Here is a 26663-nt window from a genome sequence, read left to right on the forward strand (position 1 = left end):
CCCTGATCTGGGGGCGGTGGGCGGCACGTGGGGCTGTGAACCCGCAGGGGTGCCCTGGAACCGGGCGGGGCGGGCAGGTACTGGGAATCCCACTCGGGCCTGGCCAGCGCCCCAGGCGCACGCCCCTCGGCTGGCTGGGGGTCTGCGATCACCCCCAGGGCCGGAGGTGGCTGCTGCGGAGGAGCAGGGTCCTCTCAGTTCTACCCCTGCCCCTTTCGACCCCTCCCCTAGAGTCACCGCGAAGGAACGCAGGCGGTCGGGTGCGTCCTGCCCGCCCTGACGGCCTTTGAATGGAGTTTGCAAGGGAAATGGGGACCTGCCAGCGGTGGTTTCGCTTTCCAAAAGGTGACTTTATTGCCCGAGGGAGGCCATAGAGCAGGCACTGACCCTGACCCGCTTCCCCTCCCTCCGCCAGGTCTGCCCTCTGCCCTGGAGCCGGCTGGCTGCTGCATAGTCCCAAATCAGCAGAGCCAGGGAGTCCTCAGGGGTCCCTTCCGTGACACTGTGCCCCTACTCAGCCTTGGCCGTGGAAGAGATGGGGTCTCTGATCCCAGCACACTTCCAGTCTGTCTGAAGAGATGACCAGGCCTTACCCCATGGGTCCAGCCCCTCCACCTGGGCTCAGAGGAGGTTTCTGTCCACCCGGGAGAGCCTTGGCCCTCTCTCATATGCCCATCCGAGCACCCACCTTCCGGGATAGGGGGCTCCCGGTGGTGCAGAGGATGGAGGCCCAGAGCCTTTCAGGCACAACCGCAGGGGCTGGCAGGCTGGGGGCCACAGCCCATGATAGGAATCGCTCATGGATCTTCTGGTTGGTCCTCCCTTTTGCTGCCCAGAGATCCCAGGTGGAGAGGGTCAAGCAGGTACCCCCTTGTCCCCCAAGGTCAGGGCCCAAGACCTTTCCTCCTCTGCCCCCAGTTGGGGCCCTGGGGACTTAGACTCTCCTCTCCCCCAGCCCTCACCTCTGCCTGGGTCATACTTGACCAGATACTCATCCAGGGCCACCCAGCCACCTCCGACACGGACCATGAGAGCACCTCGAGACACCTAAGCAGGCACAGGGGGTGGGGGTCCGGGCTTCTGGGGTGGAGGGTGTGGGGTCAGTTACCACAGCTCTGCCCTCACTCCCACCCAAGCCCATGTGCACACCTGCTTACTGAGGCTTCCTGGACCCTGAGCTGTCCTTTGGCCACCTGTGTCCTTGTCCCTGTCCACATCCACCACACTGGCCATACTGTGTGGCTGCTGCTGGCCGCTGGGGAGCCCTGACCCCAACAGAGTAAAGAGCTCTGGTATGGGCCCACATTCCCCCAAGATGGGTCAGGGCAACTGCATCCATCCCCTGCCCTGCTCACCGGACCACTGGCCACTGTCCACAATGTTCTGCTGGGAGGCGGGCTGGTGCTGCTTGTGGCCAAGCCATTGCAGGCAGCATGGCCACCGAGCCATGAAACCCGTGTGCGTGCCAGCTCCTCGCTGTGAGAAGGCAGTGTGAGACTGGCTGGGCCTGGATCTCTCTCTGTGCCCGGGTGTGCCCACCGCTCACCTGCACGAGGTGGGGGGCTGTGCGTGGCTGCCCCTCCCCACGTCATGCCCACTGGTCCTCGTCCCTCCGGCTCCTCTCCGTGTGGCTCCCACTCCCTGTGGTGGTCTCCAGCTCAGGTCTTCCAGGAGCCCTCCCAGGGACGCCCGGGTGACTGTCCTGCTCCTGAGGTCCTCAGGCTGTCCCTGGCCAGGGTCCCTCAGAGTCAGGGCCTTCCCTGGAGCTCTGGTCCAGGGCTTCAGCCCAGCAGCCCCCAGGGCCACAGGCCACTCCTCTAGCCCCCAGCCCCGGGCCTGCACCACCTGCACAGCAGGGCGGGAGCAGAGAGGAGCCTCAGGGAGTTGGTGTAGGTGGGGGGTGTAGGGAGGCTGATGAGGTGAGCCCCCCCCATGCCCCATCCTGCCCACTACTTGACCTGCCACCCCCGGCCCCTAGACTGGTGTCCCTGCCTGAGTGGCCACTGGGCACCCAGAGCCCCTGCAGGCTGCCCTCCTTCCCCCAGAGCACCTGCAGGTCAGAGGGGCACTCAGAGTCCTGGTGCAAGGAGGGGGGCCTGAGGACCCCCGGGAGCAGTGCCATCATGACGACCCCAGCCTGGTCCAGAAGGTGGCTGTGCCGGCCACAGCCCCTGGCCACAGGCCCTGGCTTGGGCCCGTGGGGCTCTGCCTGGCTCAGCCTGGTGGGCAGCGTAAGCAGCTCCTCCGCAAAGCGTGGGGCAGCCAGCATCACCGTCCCCTCCAGGACGCGCGGCCTAGTGCAGAGGTGGGCGGCAGTGAGCAGGGGCAGGGCCGGGCAGGAGTAGGGTGGGCAGGGGGCAGGGTGCAGGGTGGCAGGCTGACCTCTCTATTGTGGAGCTGGACGCCATAGCCCGGCAGCCCTGCGGCTCCAGCAGCAGGCCCAGGTGGCAGGTGCCCCTGCCGGTGGCCCTTCCTGGTAGGGCTGGTTCCCTCCACAGCAAAGATGCTGACAGGGTCCACTCTCCCCACAGCTCCCACGGGAAAACCTGTCATCAGAGGAGCCATGTCAACTGCCTGCCTCCGAGAGGGCCAGTGCCTCTGCCCTCCTCCTGGGTGCCTGCCACGTCCTGAACCCTCCAACCCCTCCAACTAGTGCCTGAGGCTGGTCCCTCCAGAAGCAAAGGAGGCGTGGCACACACTAGCCCAGCCAGCACGGCAGGAAGGCTCTGCCGTGACCTGGCCTCAGGGCAGGTCAGTGGGGGAACACAGCCTCTGCTCAGCTGGCACCATTGTGCTGGGCACTCAGGGCTGGGGGAAGGAAACGCCTAAAGAGCCAGCAGGGGGCTCCCTATTCTGGGTTGAATTGTGTCCCCCTGAATTCACGTATTAAAGTCCTAACCCCCAAACTCCTCAGAAGGTGACCTTATTTGGAAATACAGTCACTGCAGACAGAATTGGTTAAGGCAAGGCGCATGACAGTAGGATGGGCTCTGATCAGTGTCCTTGCAGAAAGGAGAGATTAGGACACAGACAGACAGAGAAAGCTGATGTGAAGGGACAGGAAGAAGGCGTGCTGGAGTCTGCAGCAGAGAGCCTGGGCAGATTCTCACTCCTCGCCCTCAACAGGAGCCCTCCCTGCCCTGCGGAGCCTCGCCCCAGCGCCTCCAGCCTCCACAGCCGCCTGGCCTGCCTGCGGGGCTCCTTCAGGAGCCGCACGCATAGCAGTCCCGAATCCGAGAGCTAAACCTGGCAGGGGAGCTGGACTTCAGGGCAGGAGGAAAACCCTGAACCTGCCCCGTGCAAGCCCCAGCTTCTCCCAGGTTATGGGAGGAGGAGGAAGGGGAGGAAGGCAGAGCCTTGGCTCCCAGGCTGGGTCAGGAGGTGGCAGTAAACCAGAAGAGATGCCCAATCTCTACCTGAGAACTAAACTTCTTTATATTTTGCTCTAAACAGGTATTTTCTTCCCAGTAACTCCTAAGCAGGAATCATGAGCAGCACTATGGTCCTAGCTGGGAGCGCCCCTTGACAGAGGAGGTAGAAGCTGTGTCCAGACCCCTTGGTCCTCTGTGTCCCTACCCAGCACAGCTTAGAGGCTGGGTAGTGCTGTCCCTAGAGGTACTGTCCTTGGCTGGCCAGATGTACCTGGACCTCTGGCCCTGACCCCCTGGAGAGCAGGGCAGCCTCGTCATGGGGACTCGAGGTTGCTTGGGGGCTGGGAGCCAAGTCAGGAAATTGCCTCAGAAACCCCTCTGGTCAACTCTGCCGCTCAGCTGTCCACCTCCCTGACGCACCATCTTCACCCCCAAGGGAGCAGGGCTCCTCTGCACCTGCACCGCCTGCAGGTAGCCTTCTCTGTGGTCACCCTTCTCCTCCCACAGGACTCCAGGACCAGCTGTCCCCCATCCTCCCAGTCTCCTGAGGCACCTGCAAAGCTTGGGCCCAGCTGCCCTCAGGTTGCAGCCCCTCCTCACTGGCCGCCAGCTCCACCGGACCCCGTATAGCCTTCAGCCTAGTGTCCTGCTTCTGAGCCTCTGACCAGCACCCTCCCAGAAGCTCCACCTCTTTCCGGAACACAGCTGAGGAGAGACAGGAGCACCCTGAGACCACAGCTTGGTCACAGCACCCTGCCCCCACCCCACCCAGCCCTGGCTGCCTACACACCTGGGGTCCCTGAGCCCACCTCTGAGGCCAGGCCTCGCATTTTCTCTACAGTGACCCCTGTAGGTTTCACGGGACCCGGTGGGGGGTTTGGTTCCTGAATGGACGCTGTGTCCACTACCGCCTGGCCAGGGGCCTCCGTCCAGGGTGCCAGCCAGGCACTCAGCTTGTGGGGAGAGCAGCATTGTCTCAGGCAGCCCCCACCACACCCACCCCAGCCACCCCTGCTCCATGGTCAGAGAGGACGGGGCAGGGTGGAGCCCCTCCTGCAGCCTGGGGGTGGGGAGGGCCAAGCAGGCCCAGACACCTGCTCTTGGTTCTCGAGCCCTCGATGTTCAGAGGCTGCCCCCTTTGGTTCCAGCTGGGCTGCCGGGCTTGTCAGGGGCGAGGGCTCAGAGGACCCTGTCCCCAGGTCCTGCAGCAGCTTCTGCCGGGCGCGGGCAGCGCCTTCTCCGGTCAGCCTCACCCGCTCCCGGAGCCGCTGCAGCTGTCCCCTCACCAGCAGAGCTTCGTCCTCTGCAGCCGGCGCCGGGGGGTGGGGGCTGTGGTCAGAGACGTGGGCGCCAAGAGGGACTCACACTTGGGGGCTGAGGTGGCAGCATGACTGTGCCCCAAGGCAGGGGTGGAGGGACTGGGGAGGGGCTTTTCCGGGGGTCCCCAAACGTGAGACCGAGTGCTGTCTGCCTTGCTCATTCCACTCACCACTCACCCGTGAGCAGCTCTGCCAGCCTTTGGCCAGCTTCCAGGGCCCTCTCCAGGCCTTCTGTCCGGGCCGCAGCCCCCTCGCACACACCCTGTGAACACATGCCCACTGAGCCCCGTGCCAGCCCCCGGGCCCGCCCTGGTCCCTGGGCCATACCTGCAGGCGCTGCACAGCCCCCTTGCAGCCCTCAGGCCCCAGCTGGTCCTGCCACAGCTCAGCCAGGAGCTGCTCGCCTGGGGTCAGCAGAGCCAAGAGGGCGCTATGGGCCACCTCGAAGCTCCGCGCCGCGGGGACCAGCTGCTCCAGGAGCCCCCACCTGGGAAGCAGACAGGGCAGTCAGTGGTGCGCTCCTGCACCAGCACCATCCGCCCAGCCCCTACGGCCTCACCTGGCCTCTGCCCGCTGCACCAGGCCATCCCACCGGGCCCGCAGCTGTCCAGGGCTCTGCGCCTCCTGCAGCCTCAACTCCACCTGGAGCGCCCTCTCCTCCAGCAGGCGCCGGAGGAGCTACCGGGCATGGGCATGGGGCTGGGCGAAGGGTGCTGCCACCCTTGCCCAGCCCCCAGCGCTGCCCCTTCTGGGGGCCTTCCCTTCCCCGAGCCTGCAATCCTTCCCCACCTGCTGCCCTGGAGAGGGTCTGCAGGCCTTCTCTGTGTGCCAGTGGCTCAGCCTAAGGCTCAACGGAGGACTCGCGGGTGCCAGGGGCCCACCCGGCCCTGCCCCGCACACCCTGTACCTTCTGCTCCCGCAGCTGGGCCACAGCCACCATGACGTCAGGGGCCAGGGGTCCCTGTGAGGCCTGAAGCTCCTCCATGCCTTCCAGCCAGCTGCGAGTAGTGTCCAGGGGCCCTGGGGATGCCTACAACAGGGATGCACTTCCGACGGGGGGCTGGGGCTGTGGGGTGCTGAGCCCTGACCTTCACCCCACCCTGGGACTGCCCTGACTCACCAGGGCTGGCTGACTTCCTGGCTGGACGGGTCCCACTTCCACAGCCTCTGTCACCACCGTCTCTGTCACTTCTGTCACCTCTGTCACCTCCACGGCACGGGTCGCCAGCGGGCCCAGGAGATCCCTGGTGCGGGCTGGCCCCAGGGATCTGCCGGCAGGGAGGGGCCCACTTGGGCCCTCGGGCTGGCCCCGGCGCGCCTCCTTCCCTCCCCCAGGCAGCCCAGTCGCGAGACCGGGTTTCCCATGGCAGCTGGGGCACCACGCAGCCTGCAGGAGGGCAGGATACGGAGGGCGTTCTGCTGTGGCAGGACAGGGGGACTCACGGCAGGGTGGTGGAGCCCCGACTCACCCGGCCCCTCACACACTGCTGCACACGAGCTGGGGCTGGGGTCCCCTGTGGACTTACCGCCGAGCGTCACTCCTAGTGGCTCCTGCCCTTAAGAGTCTGCATGGTCGAGGCAGCCACTGCCGCCTCTGCCACGTGTGCCTGCCCCAGCCCTCCCTCTCCACACAGCTTGGCCAACCACAGCCCAAGGCCCAGCGAGCGGCCCAGCCGCCAGCCCAGCACTCTTCTCTTAGCCTGGTCTCCCACCCGCCACCTGTTTCCTGGGAAACGGGTCCCCGGCCTCAGCCATGAGGGTGGGGGAGGGGCTGGGGAAGGGGCTGCAGTGCTGGAGCCTCCCCCCTCCCCCCAAGTCCCCTGCACAGCGGACAGAGGCCGGGGCCTCTCACTACCCACCCAGGCCCTGTCCAGCCTCCCTGCACTGCTGTGGGGCCGGGGATGGGGGATCGGGGGAAATAGGGCATGGAGCACACTCTTCAGGGAGCCCCTCTGGCTGGATCAGTGAGCCAGAGGCTGCAGAACCATCCCTGGGTTCCACCGTCTCCTCCTCTGCAGCCTCAGGCAGGCCCCGAGACTCCTGGGCTGCATCTTCCCCAACTTCCACGTGGCCTTCACAGGCCACCCCTCCTCCCCCAGCCAGCCCCCACTCAGGGCCTGGACCCCCCACCAAGGCTTCCCCACATCCCACACTGGCTGGCTCTTGCTTTTGGGAACCACAGACCTTGGCCACACCCGGCCTGGACTTAGCTACCCCTGCCTCCAGCCTGGAAGCTCTTTTCACAGGCCTGCTGGACGAGGGGGTGACTCCCTACAGCGGGGCTCCCGGACTCCTGCTGGCTCACGGTTCCCTAACGTGCTTTGTGGTGGGGTGGTCAGGCAGGCACGTGTGTGGGCCGGTTCCTTCATTCCTTCACTCACCTACTCATTCCTTCACCCGACGCTGGCTTCTACCAAGGAGTAGGCTGTGTCCGGCAGGCAAGCCAGGGACTTTCCCATGTCCACGCCATACTGGGCCCCGGGCCCTCCCAGGAGCTGGCCCTGCCTGGGGAGGGGGTGCCAGAGGTCAGGTCTGCAAGGGAGGGGATCCTAGCCTTTTGGGGGAGCCTGGGGGATTGGCCTGATACCCTCAGCTGTCTGCAGGTAGTACCCTGGGAGGCCCGGGGCCCTCCTGCCCCAGCCTGTGACCACTCACCTGCCCAGACTTGTCTTTTCCACGGGGTTTGTGCTGCTGTTGCCCTGGGAACTTTCCATCAGAAAGTGTTGGGTGGGGTGGGCGGACAGGCCGGGGCAGGCTGGCGGACGCTTCTGCGCACCAGGCGTCTCTGCTGGGAGGGGCTCACTGTCCCACCCTCCAGCACAGCCCACCCTGCCCTTCCTGCTCCGGTCTCAGCCCCCACCCCCAGGCCTGCCCCACCCAGCACACAGACCCCCCCTCTTGCCCACCAGCTGCCAGGGTGTCCTCACAGGGCCCCCTCCGGCCCCTTCTCCTCACTCTTCTCCAAGCCTCCCATGGGGAGGGGGCAAGTAGGTGCTCCAGCCCCTGACACCTGGTCCATGCGTGCATCCTTCTGTCCAAGGCAGGACAGGGCTGGGTCAGACTTCCGTTCGAGGCGCCACAGGACTGGCCGAGGACCTGTGACTGAGAAGTGGGAGACCAGAGGCCTGGGAGGTCCTGGGAGCAGGTTTGGGGAAACCTCCAACCTTTCTCATCAGGCACCTGGGACCCAGGTCCTGGGCTGAGCCCAGCTCCTCCTCGACGAGGACAGTAACACTGCCCAGCAGCCCCATGGACAATCTCACTCATTTTGGCAGCTTGGGCCCCCTGTGTGGCCCTCTGTCCACACTGGGGCCCCCATAGCATAACTGAGCAATGTGGACCGGCAGGCCCTGAGCCCGGTGGCCCCACCCACACTCCCGCTCACTCACACGGCAGACAGAGGTTTGCTAGCGCCCACAGCTGTGTGTGCTGTCTGTCCCAGGGCCCCTTCTCTGTGCTGCCCCTGGGCCTTTGCACAAGCTGGGGCCTAGTCCCACCCGACCTGGGCTAAGGACAGCCCAGCCCTGCCTGCGCCAGCTCCTACCCCTCAGTGAGTGGTGGTCCAGGACAGGCAGGGAGAGGGGTATGTGGCCACACCCAGGCTGTACTCTCTGTGGCCAAGGCTGAGCCGGAGAGAAAGGACCACCTGAGCCAGGCTGGGGCTTCTGCCAAGGGGGCACACATTACATCCCCCTTGGACAGAAGCAGCCATGATGCCTGCCGCCCCATGGCCTGTGCCTCACTGCGCATTCCTCTGACCTGCTGTCATGTAGGGAAGTGCCCCTCCCGTGGGCAGCACCGCAGAGCTGACCACCTCAGCACGTGGCTTGGGGGTTGCCTGGGCACTGAATGGCTCCCAGAATCTCTTTGCTGGCCTTGGGCCTTGCTGCTGGTCACCCCCTGGAGGGCTGTGTCTGACTTTCCCCACCTGCCCCCGCCCTTGACCCAGCCTCTCACTACGTGAAACAAACACAGGGCGGCGGGGCAGGGTGGGGTGGGAGGTACGGCGCTCTGCTCCTTGCCTGGCCGAGCTTCTCACCAGTTTCCTGGGGGAGGGGAGAGGCCTCCACGCCTCCCGCCCTACTTGGACTCAGGCCACACCTTGCAAAGCCTGTTCCTTGTACCAGTTTCTCATCCACTGACTTTGTTCTGATTGCTGGTGACAGAAGACTCGAGAAGGTGGTTTAAGCAGAAAAGGGGGTTTGCAGCTCACAGGTATGAGAAGACCGGGGCAGTGCGCCTTCAGGAACAGCTCCATCCAGGGATCAAACCTTCACACGGCTTACTTTCCTTCCTCTCGGCATTGCTTTCTGCCATTTGGCTACATCCTCAGGCCACATGTGGCACAGCTGTCAGCCTAGGCTCACGTCATCAGAGCAGGAAAGAGGGACGCGCTTGCCTCTCTCCCAGAAGTTCTGGAAAAGTCACATTGGCTTTCATTGACTGTCATTGGCTGACCAGCTGTTGTGGGTTGACTTGTGCCCACAGAAAAGATATGTTGAAATCCTAACCCCAGTACCCGTGAGTCTGACTTTATTTGGACTTTTGCAGATGATGCGATCAAGCTAGGGTGAGGTCAGTAGGCTGGGCCGTAAGCCAACAACTGGAGCCCTCCGAGAGCCATGTGAGCACGCTGTGTAGGGGCAAATGCCCAGGGATGACGGTGGCAGAGACTGGAGTGATGCGTCTGCAGGCCGAGGAGCACCAGGGGCTGGCAGCCAATGCCAGAAGCTGGAAGAGGCAGGAAGGGTTCAGAGAGGGAGGCCCTACCAACACCTCGATTCAGACATCTGGCCTCCAGAACTGAGAGCAAACACATTCCTGTTGTTTTAAGCTGCCCAGTTTGTGGTCCCTTGTTACGGCAGCCCCAGGGGACTGGCACACCGCACCTCCGTGAACCGTCACCCTGCTCATCCCTGGAGCTGGGGATGCAGACAGTACCCTGATGCCCTGGCCGGAAGCAGGGGCAGTTTCCAGAGGAGGGCAGGAGTGGCACGCACCAACCAGGGAAGGGAGGAAAGGTGCTGGTGGACTGGGGGGCCGACCGTGGGAAGCTGACCTGGGCCTGCTGGGGCTGGGATCCAGGGGAGCTGGGCAATCACCTCGAGGGCTGGTCCCCTGGGAAGAGGTGACTGCGTCTCGAGTCGGGGCTGGGGCTCAAGGGCACAAACCTAGGGCCCAAGGCCAGCGCCGTCACACCTGCACACCTGTGTTCGTGGCCGAGGTCCTACCAGTCAGATGCCTAAAGCTACAGAATCTAAGAGCTTCCTGTGGCTTCAGAGTGCGAGGCAGCACCAGAGGGAGCCCTGAGTCCACCCCGAGCACGTCTGACGTCCAACAGATGGGCCGCTGACGCTGCGGCTGCCCAGCCCCTCCTCAGCCACTGGGCGGTGGGGCTCCTTGTCACCCTGGGTGAGGACCTAAGTCTTCAGCAGGCTCTTAGAGGCCGACAGCCCTTCTGTGTCCCTCTCTTTGCCACGCGCCCTGAGCGCCACCCCTCCATTCCTGTGTGGCATTCGCACACCTGCCGTTCCTCGTGTCTGCAGTGCCTCCCTGCTCACCTCTGTTGGGCTCTCTCCAGCCCTGGACAGGGAGGCGTCCAGATGGATCAAGCAGAATGTCACTCGGTCCCACCACCACGGCGTCCTCGTGGTAGAGGACCAGTGCAGTGCTCTGTGTGCGGCAGTGCCCGGGGTCCCGAGGGTCAGATGGGGACGGGGCGGGAGGGTAGACCGCCTGCGTGCGACACAGGTGCGCTGTTCTTCACCTCGAGACAATGGAAACTGCACGCAGCCTGGAAAAGAATGCACTCCTGGGTCCCAGAGTCCCCTCCGTAAGATAAGTTCAAACCAAGGAGCCCAATGCATGGCAAAGCAGACACCACAACAGTCACCTTCGTAGCGCAGCAGCCGGCAGCCCGGAGGTGGGGGAGCCACCGCCGGGACGCACAGCCAAGGGGAGCTCAGCGCTCCCACCCCGAGGCTGGGCGTTGTTCTGCGGCCAGGTGTGGGTCTCGACGCACACCCTCTCTCCACCCCTCCAGCTCGGTCACGTGGGTCTGGGGGCCGGGCTCTCCGCACGGCCCTCCTGGGAGTCGGGTCTTCCACCCTCACTTCAGGCTCTGAAGGGCCAGAGGCCCTGGCTCCAGGGGGAGTCTGCTTGCAGACAGTCGGGGTTCCACCACGCTGACAGCTACCAGACGCCCCTGGTCTTCTGGGCTCCACACAGACCAGCAGGCAAGGAAAGGAGTTACCACTGTGTTGGGAGCAGCTGGGCCTGAGGACCATCTCAGGGAGGCTGGGCTGAGGAGCGCACCTGCAGCTTAGAGGGCCCTCAGGGTGACCGGTGCTCTGGGCCCGTCCGTGGCAAGCACAGCCCCCACACAAGCAGGCACGGGTGGCAGCCAGGGGCTCAGAGCCTCAGAGGTCTGGTCCCCCGCCCGGCAGGCCCCCAGGCCAGTGGTAAGCAGATGGGAATGCGGGACGGAGGGGAAGATAAGGGTCAGTTAGGGTGTCGCAGTCAAATGTGGCCTCAGGGCTGTGGCTCGCCTCTAACCCTGCTCTTGTGAGTTCTGGTTTTTTCTCAGAAATCACACCAGCCACAGTTGTGAGTGGGCAAGGGGTGAACTGAACACGGGAGGCAAGGAGATGAGCCAAGTTTCCGCCAAACCCCCGGCTCCTCCGCTCGCACGTGGGCACGGTGAGCACCCTCGCACCTGCTGTCGGAGCTCGGCCCTTGGGCTCCCGAGCCTGCTCGGCCTGTGAGACCAGACCAGAGTGCCTGTAAACTGCAGTCCCCTGGGCAGCCCTCCGTCAGTGACTGCTCAGGGCAAGGGCCATCCTCCGGCCCCCAGCCCCTGGTGGAGACCCTGGGGGTGGCCTCGTTGCCTCCTGAGTTCCCTGCAGGATGGGTCTGTTGCCCCAGAATTCACAGGACAGGCCCCTCCGGCCCCTCTTCCCCACCCCCACTGCCTTTTCTGACAAATCGCTTTCACCCAGATCCCTGCCTTGGGCTCCGTTCCCAGGAGCCAGCCCAGGGCAGGGTTTCCTCCCCGTGGGACACGCGCACCACAGCCAGACGCGGTTCTCGGGGAGGAAGCGGCCCTCGTTTCACAGCACTTTGCTTGAAGTCTTTCTCCCTCGCTGCAGACGCTCTGTCACTTCTGCCACCGTATCCCCAGACGTCACCAAAGTGCCAGGCTGAATCAGTGTGTCCAATCAGGCGTGGAGACCCTTGGGTAAAGTGAGCTGAACCCGCTTCCACTGGGGGCCCAAGGGCAGGTGCTCGTCTGGAGCGTCGCTCACGTGTCGCTGCTTGGTGCCTAGCCCCTTCCCCTGACTGTCCCCCACCCCCACAGCGGATGAGGGAGCCCACCAGCTCCAGTCTCCCCTGCCTGGATGTCACCTTCTGCATGTGGTTTGGGCCTGGACTGTCAGCTTCTCTGCCGGACCCTGGGCCTGGAGGACCTGGTCCCAGGTGAGCAAAGGCACATGGCTGGTGGCACTGTGGCCACCACGGAGGGTCCACTGCCGTCCCTGGCTCTCACCTCTGGGGCCACCTCTGGTCTCCACCTCCCCAGGCTCCTTCCCCAGCCCCTACAATTCAGTAGGCCCCCCCATTGTCCTCCCAACAAATTGTCTTTTTGCTTAGGGCCCCCAGCTGCTTCCAGAGCAGTGTGGCCTTGGGGCAGACACAGGGTGCAGGGCGGTGGGGCCCCTCACTCCTTGGGGGCGGCCACCTGCTCCCAGGCCCCAGGACAAATCTGCTGGTTAGGCTCGTGCTAAGCACCAGGGCTCCCAGTGATGAGGAATTACATCTCCCCTTCTTTTGAGTGGAAGCTAATTAAGAAATGAGACCCAGGCACAGAGGTCGAGATCAAAACACCACCGAGCTGAGGCCGTGGTTTCAGTCGGCTCCCATCACTGCCCTGAGGCCCTGCCCCGCCTCCCCCACCGTGCTTCATGCGAAGGACTCATCTTTGTCCAGAGGGCTCCCAGGATCTGCCTTCCCTCAGGTCAGGGAGGTGGGAGTGCTGGGTGAGCAGAGGGGAGACCTTGCCCCAGAGGGCTGAGTGATGGCTGGATGGGGGATTCCAAGACTGTGGGCCAGGGAGTGGTGACAGCCTCCAAAGAAACTCACCCAGATCATGTCTCCTAGGTCTGGCCACTAACTAATAGAACAGTGGTTTATATACAGTAGGGAGTTTATCCTCTCCCTGAAATGAGCCCATGGGGGGCCGTCTGAGACTGGCACACTGCTCCTCAAAGTTACCTGTGACCCAGGCTCCATCTGTGTTTCTCATCTGTCATTCTTGGCTGCAGCTTCAATCCTCGTGATCAGAAGAAGGCTGCCGGGGCTCCAGCTGTCACATCTACACACCAAAAGTGAAGAAGAGGAAGGCCAAGGGGCAAAAGGCAATCTCCTTCCAGCTGTGTCTCTCCCAGGGTGTGAAATGGAATAACCCTATGAGGGCCCACATGGCAGTGTTGAGCAAAATCACAAGTGATCTGGCTGTGGTCGTAGCTGATTCTGGGGATTTCCCTGCAGGTGCACCTGCGCATTTAAGCAAAGCCTTTATTTGGGGTTACTCAGTGCCACCTGGCTGGTGAGGGCAGGAGATCTGAGATGCTTCAGACATCAATGGGGGCTGATTGAGAACCACAGTTTGTCCACAGCACCAAACACCAGGCAGTTGTGGAAAGGCCGGGAGACTCGGCAAGCTGTGGAGAGACCTCCACCTGTGGTCCCTGAGAAGAGAGCCGAGGCCCAGCAGCCTGACCACTGCGCTTCTTATGAAGGACAGAGGGCGTTTTCACTCCGGGGGCCGTCACAACACGTGGCCACAAACCTGGAGCCTAAGACGACCAAAATCTGTCCTCTCACAGATCCGAGGGCCAGAAGTCCAAAGTCAGGGCGTCCTCCAGGAGGCTCTGGTGGAGGTGCCTCCTGCCGCTTCCAGCTCAGGGGGCTCCCAGCGCCCCTGGGTCGTGGCCGCGTCCCTCTGTCTCCGCCTCCATCTTCAGTCTTCACGTGGCCTCTCCTCTGCTCACCTCTGTGGGTTTCTTAAGTGACACCTGTCTTTAGATTTAATGCCCACCAGATCATCCAGGATGGCCTCATCTCCAGACCCTTAATCGATTTACGCTGCAAAGACGCTTCTCCCAAATGAGGCCACGGCCGCAGGCAGCAGGGATTAGGATGGAGCACGACACTGTAGGGCCGCCACTCAGCCCACTAGCCGGAGGAAGGACGTGTTTGTGTTGTTTGCGTTTGCACTGGAAAAGCGCAAAAGGGGCCCTGAATGTGCTCTTTGCTCGGGAGGACCCCCAGGTCTGCGGAGGGGAAGGGGAGCGTGGCATGGAGCCAGCAGGCAGGAGCCACGGAGCAGCAACTCTGCCGTGTGAGGGCCCTGCTCAACCCCGCGCGAGCTTGCGTGTCCCGAGCCTCCAGGAACTGGTCCTCAGGAGGGGCATGAGGGGCCCCTAGCCCTGGCGGAGGGGACAGTCCTGGATCTGCCTAGGTACTGGAAGGAGAGGAGAGTCTCCTGGCCCTGGGCTCTGTCTGCGGTGTTCCAGAAGTTTTCTTGGAGACGCCCGATTAAGCCCCCAACAGTCTCCGGTCACTGTCCAAGGCCACCACTTCTGGTGCAGCTGCAATGCTGAAGGATTGAAGGGGGTTTTCACCCTCGGCTCAGGCCAGTGGCAGGGGCGCCGATGTCATTAGACCCACTCTGGGACGGGAGTCATGACCCATCTGGCGCACGAGCCCACTGGGCCCACCACCTGAAGGGTCACCCACAGGTGACAATGGGCCGAATTGTGTCTCCCCCAAATGTGTTGAAGTCCTAACCCCCAGACCTCAGAGTGTGACCTTATTTGAAATAATGTTGCAGACGTCGTTTATTAAGTTGAGTACGGAGTAGGGAGTGCCCTAACCCAAGGGGACCAGCATCCTTACGAGGAATTAGAGACGCACGGGGAAAACCCACGACAACCGAGGCGGAGGACGGGGCTGGCAGCTGCGGGACTAGGGGCGCCAAGGGCGGTGTCCCTGTTGGAGGCTGTCGGGGGATGCCCAGTTGCTGGTACTGGTTCCAGCAGCCCCAGGACGTTAATGCACCACCCGATCTCACCAGCCTCCCCTGCCCGGTGACCCCAGGAAGCGCTCAGGTCCGGGAACTAGTGTTTGCTCAGGCCAGCACCTAACCATCGCCCAGCGTGGGCCTCTTCCCTCCTCCCTGGGCCCTCTGGATGGTAGGCAGAGGACGTGGAGGGCGTCCTTGTGCTGCCCTCCCTCGGGGCTCCCCCGCACCCCTGAAATCAAGGGGCCCAGGCCTGGGGCAGAAGCAGGGCTGCTGCAGCTGGTCCTGGGTTCTCACCCCATCAAGTGAGGCTCTGGGGACTGCCTGCCTACCTTGGTTTGGGGGTCTTCTGGCTGACAAGCCAGCCACAGGGAGCCTGGGGGGCCTCCAGCACAGGCGGAGGGGAGGGCAGACTGGCCAGGCTGCAGGGGTGACTTTCCCTGCCTTCTCCACCCACCAAGCCCGCTGAGAACCGGCTCTGGGCCCTTCCAGTTGCCTTCATCCCCCATCACTCGCCCCTCAGGGCAGGGGCTGCTCACATCCTTAAGCAACTTCGCCTGCCCCAAGGGGCTGCTGACCCCTCCCCCAAAATCAACCCCGGAGAAACTCCCGAAAGAAGAAGGGAAGGGTGGTTTCCAGGAACCACCAACTGAGAACCCCAGAAGCCGCTGGAGAGGTGGCGGGTGGCTGCAGCCTGGGCAGGGAGCGGTCTCTGCCCTCACTGCGCCCTGACCCCTCCACTGCCCCGACAGCGGCCCCCACGGCAGTCAGCGACAGACCAGAGTCCTGACCCCACACACCCGCCCCTGGGGGGCCGACGCTGCACAGGCCTGGGCTGACCAGCTGCCCCTGGGCCTCCAGACCTGAGGGCCACCTGCCCAAGTGTGCTTCTCCCAGAGTGCCCCCGCAAGGGGTAAGCGTGGGGTCCACGGGGCCTGGTCCGCCCTCCCCTTGCCACTGAAACTCCCCAGGATGGGCGAGGTCAGCGCCGCGGCAGGGTGGAGAGCCCTCACCTCTCCCTGTGACACTGGAGATGGAGCTCCGTGGTCTCTCCACACGCACCTCCTGCTGCCCCGGCCCCAGCGCTGGGGTTTTGTGCCACGGCCACTGCCAGGCATCGCTCTGGCCTCTGCCTCGCGGCTGCGCCGGCCGCTCCGGCCCCACCTCCTGGATTCCACCCGCCCTGCTGTCCGTGCACAACACTTGCCTTTGGTTCTTCTCCCAAAACGAACCTGCTTCTTGCCTCTGTTGCTGGTCGCGGCCCTTGTTCTCCCCCAGGTGTGCTTACTTTAGCTGGCCGGCCTTCGGTGTTGGTGACTCTGCCTTAGGCTCTGTGCCGCTGGCTGGTAAACCGGTGCAGCCACTGTGGAAACAGTACAGAGGGTCCTCAAAAACCTGAAAACAGACTTACCATGTGACCCGGCAGTTCCACTCCTGGGTATATATCTGAAGAAAACAAAACCACTAATTCAAAAAGATACCAGCACCCTAATGTTCAGAACAGCATTATCTACAATTGCCAAGACACGGACGCAACCCAGGTTACTGGCAAACGATGTCATTGTTTACGTGACAAAAAGGCAACAGACCCTTAGGCACAAATGCATCTCCTAAGACACAGAGATGGACAGCCGAGCGCCCTGGGCCTGGCTTCAGAGAGGAGGGCAGCCCAGCTTGTGGGGTGGAGGAGGCAGGCCTGGCCTCTGCAGGGCAGCCTCCGTTTCCAGGCCAGCATCCCAGGCCCCCAGATCCTCCCCCACTGCCCTTCAGCGGGTGGCAGTTTGGAAGTCCAAGGGGTCCTGAGTCAGACGCCCCATCGCAGAGGGGAGCCCGGTGGACCTGACCCTGCCTGAGGTTCAACCCCTCCCTGCCCCGTCCTGGCTCCATAAACCCACACTGCGGTTTGCAGGGGGCAAATCCAGGGCAATGGCCCAGAACTCAACCTGTCGTACAGTGGTCCTGTCCCCACACGTGTTCATGGCTCCCGTCTGTGTGCTGCTCGGGGGCAGGGGCTTAGAGACGCAAGGGAGCTGATTATTTGAAGCTACTGCTACCTGTGCATAACAAGGTGTTGTGACTGTCTCTCCGTCCAAGAGCCCTTGTCTTTGGTGAGTGCGTGCTGACGGTGGGTGTGGGGAAGGCGGGGGTCCAGGGCCCATAGGTGGCCACGAGTTCCTAATTGTTGAAGCTGCTTTGGATAAATGAGACTTCTTTATTCTGTCCTGTCTACTTCAGTATGTGTTCAAATTCTCCACTATAATGCTTTAAAAAAAATAAAACTAACGGGTTTCTCATTGGTCTAATTCCAGTCAGATCCACAGGCCAGCACCCGGCCCTGGAACATCTTCTAGACAAACTTGGAAGATCTGATCCACATTGCTTTGCAGAGTCCGTCTGCTTTTCTTGGCTTATTCGTGATGACTTCAGTCTAGTCGAGGACCTTTAGTCTCTTCCTTGGGCCATGTTGTTACTCGAAAGGATTAACTAGATGCCTGCTTAATCCATGAGGGATTAACCATGGGTGTGTGGCACTATCCTTGACTTAATCCTTGATTTAAGGCTGAGAAGAAACAGGCAGGTGCCTGTCACTCAAAGTGTCCCTGTTCAGGGCCGAGGGACGGGTGTCTCTTCTCTGAAGCTACAGTCTCCTCCCTCTTCATCCTACTTGCAAACCAACCCACTCTCGTCTAAGCGTCTCTCTCCCTCAAAATGTAATTCACATATCATAGGATTCACTCCCTTAAAGTGTACAATTGAATGTTTGTTTGGGTTTTTTTGAGCATATCACAAGGTTGAGCAACGATCACCACCATCTAATTCCACACTATTTTCATCATTCCCAAAAGAAACCCCATACCTTTCAACAGTCGCTCTCCAGCCCCTGGACACCGCGGACCCACTTCCTGTCCCTGTGGTTCGCCTGCTTCATGTTTATTATCAAGTTACACATTTATGTGCGCTGTGAATGGCGACGTAGATGTGTAAGTACTGCTTTACGTAGCTGCATTTTCAGTCAGTTAGGAAGAAACAGCCATTACAAACAAAAACTGCGTTTACAGTGCCTCCCGTACGCACCTGTGCGCCCGCCCGTACTGGTGCTGTGGACTCCTTCGGCGGCCGTGAGGCTGAAGGACCGCCTTTGGCGCTTCTCACTCCTACAGAGTCTTCTAGTTCCTGTTTGTCCACGAGCATCCTGACCGCTTTCCGCTTTTGGAGGGCGTCTTTGCTAGGACAGGGTCCCTGCGCTACGCTTTCACACCTTCCAGCTTTCGACCGCGTCGTCCCACTGCCCTCTGGGCCGCGTCTTTTCTGATGAGAGACTGGGTGTTAGGCTGATTGAGAAGTTCGTGTATGTGATGAGTACCTTGTTTTGCTGCTTTCAAGGTTCTCTGTGTTTGGCCTTCAGCAGCTGAATTTATGTGTAAGCAGGTGCGGATCTCTTCAAATTTGCCCGCTTGGAGATCATCGAGCCTCTTGGTGTGCAGATTCATGTTTTTCTTGAAATCTGGCACATTTTGGCCTTTACTTCTTCAAATAGTCTTCCTGCCTCTTCGCCTGCCCCCTCTCCTGGGACTCCTGTGATGAGGGTTTGGGTCACTCAGCCGTGCCTGACAGGTCTCTGAAGTGCTGTTCACTGTCTCTCTTTTTCTCTCTGCTTCTCAGACTAGACCACCTGTGCTGACCTACCTTCAAGTTCACTGGTGCTTCTGCTGAGCCCCTTGAGTGAACTTTTTATTTCCATGGTTGTACTTTTCAACTCCGTAATTTCTACTTGATTCCTTAACTTTTTCTTTGTGTTACAATATGCGTAATATAAAATTTACCACTTTTACCGTTTTTAAATGCCAAGCTCAGTGGCACATTCGCAGTGTTGTGCAGCCGTTGCCACCATCCATCTCCAGAATTTTTTGTATCGTCCTATGCAGAAACTCTGTCCGCATCAGACAGTCAGTCCTCATGCCCTGTCCTGCGGCCCCTGGTAAGCACCGTTCCACGTTGCGCCTCCAGGACTTTAACTACCCCAGGAACCTCGCGTGGGTGGACTCAGGCAGGGCTTGTCCCCCTGTGTCTGGCTTATTCCGCACAGCAAAATGACCGGAAGGCTCAGCTATGTTGTAGCGTATATCAGAACTCCATTCTTTTCAAAAGCTGACCAGCATTCCCACGTGTGTCTATACCACGTTGTTTTCCCTGCCATTGGTTTATGGAGACCGGTGTCGCTTCCTGGCCCCTTTCGGAAGCTTGCTCTCACTCACGTCACACGGCAGACGTTGCTGGAAGCTCTGCTCTGCCACCTGCACTTCAGGACCCGTAGCGTTGCTGCCGGCCCGGCTTCACAGAAGAGAACTGCGGAAGGCCTCACGCTGGGAGCTAAGTGCTCTGGTGTGAGGATGTCCCCCGACCCTTCCTCTCATACCTCACTGGCCAACTCGGGTCCCCCGGTCCCACCTGACCACAAGGCGGGGGCAGTGCCGTCAGCCACGCACTGGATGGGGCGGAGTGGGGACAGCTCTAGGGGCCGCACGGTCACCTCACTCAGAACCATCGCGCAGACCCCACCTGCCGTAGCTTTAGTTGTGCAGCCTTGTGCTCGTCCTACGTGATGAGCAGCACCATCTGCCGTGAGGACTGGTTCCTGCATAAGCGACCTGGCGTCGCGCTGTGAAACGACACTGTGACTTCTGCCAGATGGAAACCACTCACCTTGTTCCACGTGGACAGCTGCTTGGAGGGTCTTCCGGACCCTAGAAGTTGCCTCGCCCACAGAACACCTACAAGGTGACATTTCTGCCGTTAAACACCTCAGGGCTACCAGGACCTAACGTCACAGAATGCGTGTATCTGTTCTCTCTTCAGCAACATTTATACAGGAACATTTTAGAGTTACATCCCCTCAAGGCAAGCACATCAGTAAGGGAACTTTAAAGAACATGCGAGGAAGCTCTTGGGCCCGACCCCAGGCCCGGTGGCTGGACGGCCGTGCTCGGGTTAGGGTGTTCTGGGGAGCCCGAGGGGCAGCCCGCGCCGGCGTGGGCACAGGGCCGGCTTCCTCGCAGCCCGGCCGTCACCGCGCGGGAAGCAATGTGCTTAGCACCTTCCACACTCTTGTACGCGTGTGCCTTGCACGGGTGTGTTTCACCGGTTTTCAGTTACTTTATAATTCTTCCCACTTACACTCCTGGCATTTTTGTGGAGATTGTCTGATTCTTAGGAGGCTGTTCCTCACATTAAATGGGAAGGGCCTGTGTATAAGCCGCCGACCACGGTACACAGCGTACATTTTTTTCACATAGCATCTATGCCATAGCATAGGTTATCTTTTTCAAACTTAAACAAAAGTAACGCTCAATATTATTACCGGTGTGCAAATCCCATTTTCGTGCTTGCTAAGGTAAGTCTTCATCAGTTGATTTTTTTAACGCCCAAAGAGGTTGAGATAAAAGCAAAACACATAATCTTTTGAGAATCATAGATTATGAAGTAATCCGGCTCTAGATGTTTAACGCTCACGCCGTCTGGAGGAAGGCTTCCTGCCCGTGCCTGCTGTTTGGGGACTAGAAATCTGTGTTTGAGGAGGACTGGTTTCAAGACCGCTGTCCCAAGTTTGGCGTCCCCAGGGGGACGCCCTCCGACACTCGCTGGTCAGCTCCACCCGGCCAGCCCGTGTGCCGGGAAGCACAGGCCGCTTCAGACGCCGCCAGGCCGTCAGGCCCTCTGGTGCGGACTGCGTCCTCCTTGGGAGCGGCGGTGGGGCCTCCCAGACCAAGCACCACACTCCCTTCCTCCTGCCAGAAGACTGCGGTGAGAGACCGCGTCTGGGTAGAACGAGACACTGCTGCCATCTGGTGGGGACCTCGCAGTAAACACCCACCTTTGACACCAACGTTGCCGGGGGGCCACGGAGCCGCAGCCGAAACACATGGCAATGGAATAAGGACCACTGCCTGAACGAGAAGGTGACAGCGCGGTGCCTGCTTCAAGGGGGTGCTCCCTGAGCCGCTCGGGGAGAGCAGGCCACCCTCCTCCTGCCTGGCCTGAGCCTCTGTGGAGAGAGAGGGGGACAGAGGACGGCCAGACGGCCAGTGGCTTTCTTCCCTCCAGGCAGACACAGCCCCACCCAGGTCCTCAGGCCAGGCCCTCGGCCGGCCTGCGGAGAGCGAAGGCTGGTGGGGAAGAAGGCTCCCCGGCGCCCCCCGGCTTCCGCCTCCTTCTCCCCCTGGCTCGCGGCCCCCCCCTCCCGGGCAGACCCTTGCCTGTGCCCCTCTGGGCAGCGCCCTGGCTGTGTGGGTGGGGGACGCCCCCCAGAAGGCTCTGAAATGGACCAGAATGGGACTGTGGTGAAATCAGCTGGGTTTCTGGCAAGTCTGCCAGGAGCGTGGGCTTCCGTCAGGAGGCCTGGGGTGGCCACGGTGTCTCGCAGGACGGCAGCACTGTCACCCGTGGCCCCAGGCTGTTCGCTGGCTGGCCCGTCCCTGTGGACAGGAGCTCCCCTCCTGCTGTTGCTTCGGCAGTTCGCACAGCAAAGGCTGGAGAGGTGCCTGATTCTTTTTTTCAATTTAATAATTCATTCAATAATTATCCAATCCTTGGATATTAAAGTAGTTTCCAATTTTTCGTAATTGTTTCCTTTTTTTCCTTTTTTGCTATTGAGGTAAAATATACATGTCATTAATTTTATCATCTTCACCATTTTTTAAAAGTGTACAGTTATGTGGCATTAAATACATTCATGACCATGATTCTTTTCATGTTGTAAAACAGAAATGATCTCCATTAAACAGCAACTCTCCCTTCTTGCCTCCCCAGCCCCCGGTGACAAGCTGCCCATCCCGCCTCTGTGACTCTGACTCGAAGTGCCTCGTGTAAGTGGAGCCACATGCTACCGGTCTCTCTGTGACCGGCCGTGCCACGGAGCACAGTACCCGCCAGCCTCATCCGTGCCGCAGCCTCGGCCGTCACAGCCTCCCTTTCTGAGGCTGCGCTGTCTGACCTCCCATCGTGCGCACAGACCACGTTTGCTTGCCCGCTCACCCATCGACGGGCACTCGGTGGCTGTCGTGTTCCCACTATTGTGAACGATGCTGCTATGAACACGGTACAAACGTCCCTTTGAGTCCTTGATTTCCGTTCTTTTGGGTGTAGGTCCAGAACTGGAACTGCTGGATCATAGGATAATTATATCAATTTTTAATTTTCTGAGGAACCACCAGCCTGTTTTCTGCATCAGCCGCACCATTTCACACTCCCGCCAGCAGCGCACAAGCGTTCCAGGGACTGCAGCCCCTCGCCAGCACTTGCTGTTCCTGCTCTTCTGACGGCAGCCGCCCGGGGACTGTGAGGAGCTACCTCACTGAGGTTCTGGCTTGCGTTTCCCTGATGACCGGTGACGCTGAGCGTCCTTTGTGTTCTCACTGGCCATTCGTGCATCTTCTTCAGAGAACTGTCTGCTCAAGTCCTTTGCCCGTTGTTGAATTGGGTTGTTTGTTTTGTTGTTGAGTTTTAGGAGTTCTTTACATATTCTGAACATTAATCACTTTCCAGCTATATGATTTGCAAATGTTTTTCTCATTCTGTGGGTGCTTTTTTGGATGGTGCATTTCAATAAACAAAAGGTTAACTTTTCACTAAGTCCAATTTGTCTGTTTTTTCATTTGTTGCCTGTGCCTTTGGTGTCATAACTAAGAAGCTGCTGACAAATCTAAAGTTGTACATTTTTTATTCTGTTTTATTCTAAGTGTTTTATAGTTTTAGGCCTTAAAACTAAATATTTGATCCATTTTGAGTCAGTTTTGTACATGGTGTGAGGTAAGTGTCCAACTTCATTCTTTTGCATGTGGACACCCAGTTTTCCCAGCACCATTTGTTGAAAAGGCTGTCCATTCTTCATTGAATAGTCTTGGCACCCTCAGGAAAAATCATTTTATCATATATGTGGGTTTATTTCTGGGCTGTCTGTTCCATTCCTTTGGCCTACACGTCTGTCTCTACACCAGTATGATACTGTTTTGATTGCAATAGCTCCATAGTACGTTTTGAAATCAGGGTACGTGAGTGCTCCAGCTTTGCTCTTCTCTTTCAAGATCATTCTGGCTTTTGGAGCTCCCTTGAGATTCTATCTATGACTTTAGGATGGGTTTTTCTATTTCCACAAAAATTGCCATAGGGGCTTTGATAGGGACGGCGTTGAATCTATCGATCACTTTGGGTAGTACTGACATCTTCGTAACATTAAGCCTTCCAACACATGACCATGGATGTGTTTCCATTTATTTATGTCTTCCTTTTTTTTCCCAGCAATTATTTTAATTTTCATTGTACAAGCCTTTCACCTCCTGGGTTAATTCCTAAGTATTCTCTTATTCTTGCTATTGTGGATGAAGTTGCTTTTAAATTTCCTTTTCAGAATGTTGTTATGGGCACATAGAAATGCAGCTGGTTTTTGTGAGCAGGCTTTTTCCTGCTTCACTGATGAGTTTATTTTTTTTTTAGTTATAACTGATTTTCGAGTGAGATTTTAGGTTTTTCTACGTATCAGATCATATCACCTGTGAACAGAATCATTTTGCTTCTTCCTTTCCAATTTGGCCGCCCTGTATTTCTTTCTTTCGTCTAATTGCTCCGGCTGGAGCGCCTGGTACTATGTCGAATAGAAATAACGAAGGAGACATCCTTGTCTTGTTCTGATCTGAAATGAGAAGCTTCGGTCCTTCACCACTGAACACTGTGCTTGCTGTGGGGTTTTCATACCTGGCTTTTACTATGTTGAGGTAGTTCTCTTCTGCTACTTCTGTTGAGTGTTTTTATCACGAAAGGATGTTAATTTTTTGTCCAATGCCCTCTTTGCACCAATTTCGATAACCACGTGGGATGTTCATGTATTCTGTCGATGCACCCTTTCGTCTCAGCCTTGACCATTTCTTGCGAGGCAAGTCTAGTGGTGACTGACTGTCTCAGCTTGTGTTTGTCTGGGAATCCTCAGCTTCTCCCTCACTCTTAGCACTTTGAACATACCTGCCCACTGCCTTCTGTCCTCCAAAGTTTCTCATGAGGAATCTGCTGGTTGTCCTACTGAGGATCCCTTGCATGTGATGAGTCACTTCTCTCTTGCTGCTTTTAACATCCTCTTTGTGTTTCTGGCTTTTGAAAGTTTGATTTTATTATGTCTCAGTGTGGGTGTCTTTGAGTTCATCTTAACTTAGAGTTCACTAATCTTCTTAAGTGTTTATATTCATGTCTCTCATCAAATTAGGAAGTTTTCAGCCATTATTTCTTGAAATAGTCTCTCTGTCCCTCTTTCTTTTCCCCTCTTGGGACTCCCACAATGCGTGTGTTGGTCTGCATGGTGTCCCACAACTCTCTCAGGCTCTGTTCACTTCAATCTTTTTTCTTTCTATTCCTGAAAGATGACAATGTCCAGTGTCCTATCTTCAATTCACCAATTCTTTCTTCTGCCTGCTCAAAGTTGCCTTTGAATTCATCTACTGATTTTTTCATTTCAATTATTGTACTTTGCAGCTCCATAATTTCTTTTGGTTTCTCTTTAGGTTTTCTATCTCTTTGTTGCTATTTCCAGTTTTAAAATTTATACATCATTTTCTTGACATTCTCTACATCTTTCTTTAGTTCTCTGAGCATCATTAAGATAACTGCTTTCAAGTTTTCATCTAGTATATCTGCCATCAGGTCTTTTTCAGGGACAGCTGATTTTTTTGTCCCCTTTGAATGGTCCATACTTTCCTATTCTTTGTATGTTCTGTGAGTTTTCCATTGAAAACTAGACATTTGAATCTGATAGTATGTTATTTCTGGAAATCAGGTTGTCACCCTTCCCCGGGGTTTGCTGGTTTTTGTTGTTGTTGTTGTTGTTGTTGTTTTGTTTTTTAAATTATTCTTCTTACTATTTTTAGATGGTCTCTGTGCCAAGGACCAGTGTAAGGTCTTCTCAGGTCTTCTCTGAGCCTGTGCCTCCTCTGGGCATGCGTGGTCACTTTCTAATTCTCCTCATAGATGCAGTTGCTGTTGAATGTCCTAGTCTTTAATGTTTGGCTCTCAAGGAGGGGAAAAGAGAAAAATGAAGCAAGGGGGAAGGGTGCCAACTAGAGAGGGAGGGACTTACAACAATGCAGGGAGGTCCAACAGTAGCCTCCACCCTCTGTCTGCCCCTCCACGGTCAGAAGGCACAAACAGTGATCCAAGCACAGATCCTCAGTATTTGGAGGACAGGGTCCTTTTTTGCCCACTGGCTCCCACAAGCCATGTGCAAGCCTGCACGTCTGCCTGCACGAGGTTGGAGGTAGGGGGTGGGCAGCTGCTACTGTGATAAGAGCTGAAGTTAACTGAAATTTACCACAATTTACCATTCAACTCTTCCCCCAGAAGTTGCAAGCCTTCAATAGACTCCATGGTTCCATAATAGTTCCACCAGACATGTGTTGCCAGTGAGCTGCCCAGGAGGGGAGACAGATTCCTCGAGCTTCCTTCTCTGCTGGCTTCCAGTGCAGGGTTCTTTCCCTTTACTTCTCAACTTTAAAAAATACATGTACTAAGTTGATCCCCCATATTTTCTAACGATGAGCAATTCACACTTTTTTAACTCATGGATTTAAGCAGCTACTTTCTCTGTTGATACACAGGTGGTCTCATCTCTCAAACACATCTCTAATATGTAAAGCCTCACATTCGGAGAGGATACCAGAGCAAAACGCCACTTCTCGAGAGATCACAGGGGCCAGGCCCTGAGGAGGCCACTAAGATCAGCTGCTGTTGTTCTGGATCTGGGGGCCCATGTCTGGTGTGGTGATGCTTCCTCGTACCACAGAACAGACACCATCTCCTGGACCCCGTGGAGATGGGAGCTGTGATGCCATTGGGTCCTAGAGCCCAGAGGAAAGGCTCAAGGAGGCCAGGCCTCCTCCAGGGACTCCTGCCCTCGGCCCCAGGCAGTTGTAGTCACAGCAGCGGACAGCCTCTCTGCTCGATAGGAGAGCTGGTCCTTACTCCCTCCTCACCCCACCAGTCCAGGGCCCAACATACGTACAGCTGGTTACAGGGTGGGGACTGCTGGGGAGCTGTGATATGCGCTGAACTCAGAGGTCAGCTCAAATTGGCTGAGGCCCTGGAAAACCAGGATGTCCCATTCATGCTGAGCCTGGGGAGGAGCCTGGGGACTGTGCTGTCCCTGGACCCTGGAGGACAAACGGGATGGGGCTGAGAGCCTGGGGGACAGGACACCGGGGTCCTGCCTGCCCACCAACAAGCAGGACATGCCAGTGCTGCCAGGGGGGCCCCACCTGTACTGGGGCTGCCACTGAGAGACAATGGACATGGTGCTATGTGGGTGTGTGAAGCTGCCTCCTGCCTGGCCACCCCCCACCCACCCACGCAGGCCAGGCTCTCTGCCGCAGTGAGCACGTCCCCTTAGGCCTCAGCCCAGGACCAACAGGCTCATTTCATGCCAGAGGCCTGCACTGCCACAGTCCCTGATCGATGGACACTCACCAAAATTTCTGGCCACGTTTCAGCCTGTGCCCAGCACTGAGAGCCCAGCCGTCTGCGGTGCCTGACCATCTCCCTGGCCAGGCTGTGCCCGCAGGCAGCTCGAGTGCGACCAGCACCGGCTCCAGAACTTTCCAGCACCATGTGCTCCCTGGCTAGGTTCAGCTGTTTTGACAATAAAATTTGAAACACTAAGTCATCACTTGGGGACTCCACAGCCAGGCAAATAAACAGCAGACGAACCGCGCCGGAAACAAGGAAAAGAGAACCTGTCCTGGCAGAACGGGGTCAGGGGTTCCCAGCCCGGGTGCGCGACGTGGGAGGACGGGCAGAAGCACATCCCTACCCGCCCACAGCTTCCGCTCGGTAATGATCCCTTCGCTGAAGCCTCCTCAG

General features: G+C 58.5%; 1 protein-coding gene across 22 annotated transcripts; it reads right to left on the minus strand.

Moving 5' to 3' along the window:
* Positions 1 to 351: 351 nt before the first annotated feature.
* On the minus strand, positions 352 to 26663 carry LOC123618602 (uncharacterized). 22 transcript variants are annotated; one of them, XM_074352758.1, is made up of 23 exons: positions 26537 to 26662; positions 26271 to 26432; positions 16004 to 16134; positions 12962 to 14348; positions 10252 to 10484; positions 8904 to 9421; positions 7597 to 7792; positions 7346 to 7478; positions 5811 to 7195; positions 5598 to 5720; positions 5250 to 5368; positions 5018 to 5177; positions 4861 to 4952; positions 4466 to 4700; positions 4162 to 4324; positions 3925 to 4076; positions 2383 to 2546; positions 2051 to 2294; positions 1547 to 1845; positions 1150 to 1476; positions 963 to 1080; positions 689 to 828; positions 352 to 570 (listed from the first exon to the last, which is right to left on the minus strand). In XM_074352758.1, exons 10-23 carry the CDS (start codon positions 5673 to 5675, stop codon positions 462 to 464), a joined length of 2400 nt encoding a protein of 799 aa, XP_074208859.1. In that variant the 5' UTR covers positions 5676 to 5720; positions 5811 to 7195; positions 7346 to 7478; positions 7597 to 7792; positions 8904 to 9421; positions 10252 to 10484; positions 12962 to 14348; positions 16004 to 16134; positions 26271 to 26432; positions 26537 to 26662; the 3' UTR covers positions 352 to 461. The 22 variants fall into 22 exon arrangements, 18 of the variants coding, with proteins under 18 accessions (XP_074208859.1, XP_074208858.1, XP_074208863.1 ...); XM_074352757.1 differs by having other exon boundaries at positions 8730 to 9421; XM_074352762.1 differs by having other exon boundaries at positions 5811 to 6077; positions 7072 to 7195; positions 7597 to 9421.

The sequence above is a fragment of the Camelus bactrianus genome, chromosome 25 (genome assembly GCF_048773025.1).
Source record: "Camelus bactrianus isolate YW-2024 breed Bactrian camel chromosome 25, ASM4877302v1, whole genome shotgun sequence".
In the NCBI taxonomy this organism is placed as follows: Eukaryota; Metazoa; Chordata; class Mammalia; order Artiodactyla; family Camelidae; genus Camelus; species Camelus bactrianus.

What these genes read in the sequence shown, in the direction of transcription:
- LOC123618602 (XM_074352758.1), bottom strand. Translation starts at nt 5,675, where the DNA reads ATGGAGGAGCTTCAGGCCTCACAGGGACCCCTGGCCCCTGACGTCATG. An exon ending in CCCAGCTGCGGGAGCAGAAG is followed by an intron (nt 5,369 to 5,597) that starts GTACAGGGTGTG and finishes CATGCCCGGTAG; the next exon opens with CTCCTCCGGCGCCTGCTGGA. An exon ending in GGCTCGAGAACCAAGAGCAG is followed by an intron (nt 4,325 to 4,465) that starts GTGTCTGGGCCT and finishes TCTCCCCACAAG; the next exon opens with CTGAGTGCCTGGCTGGCACC.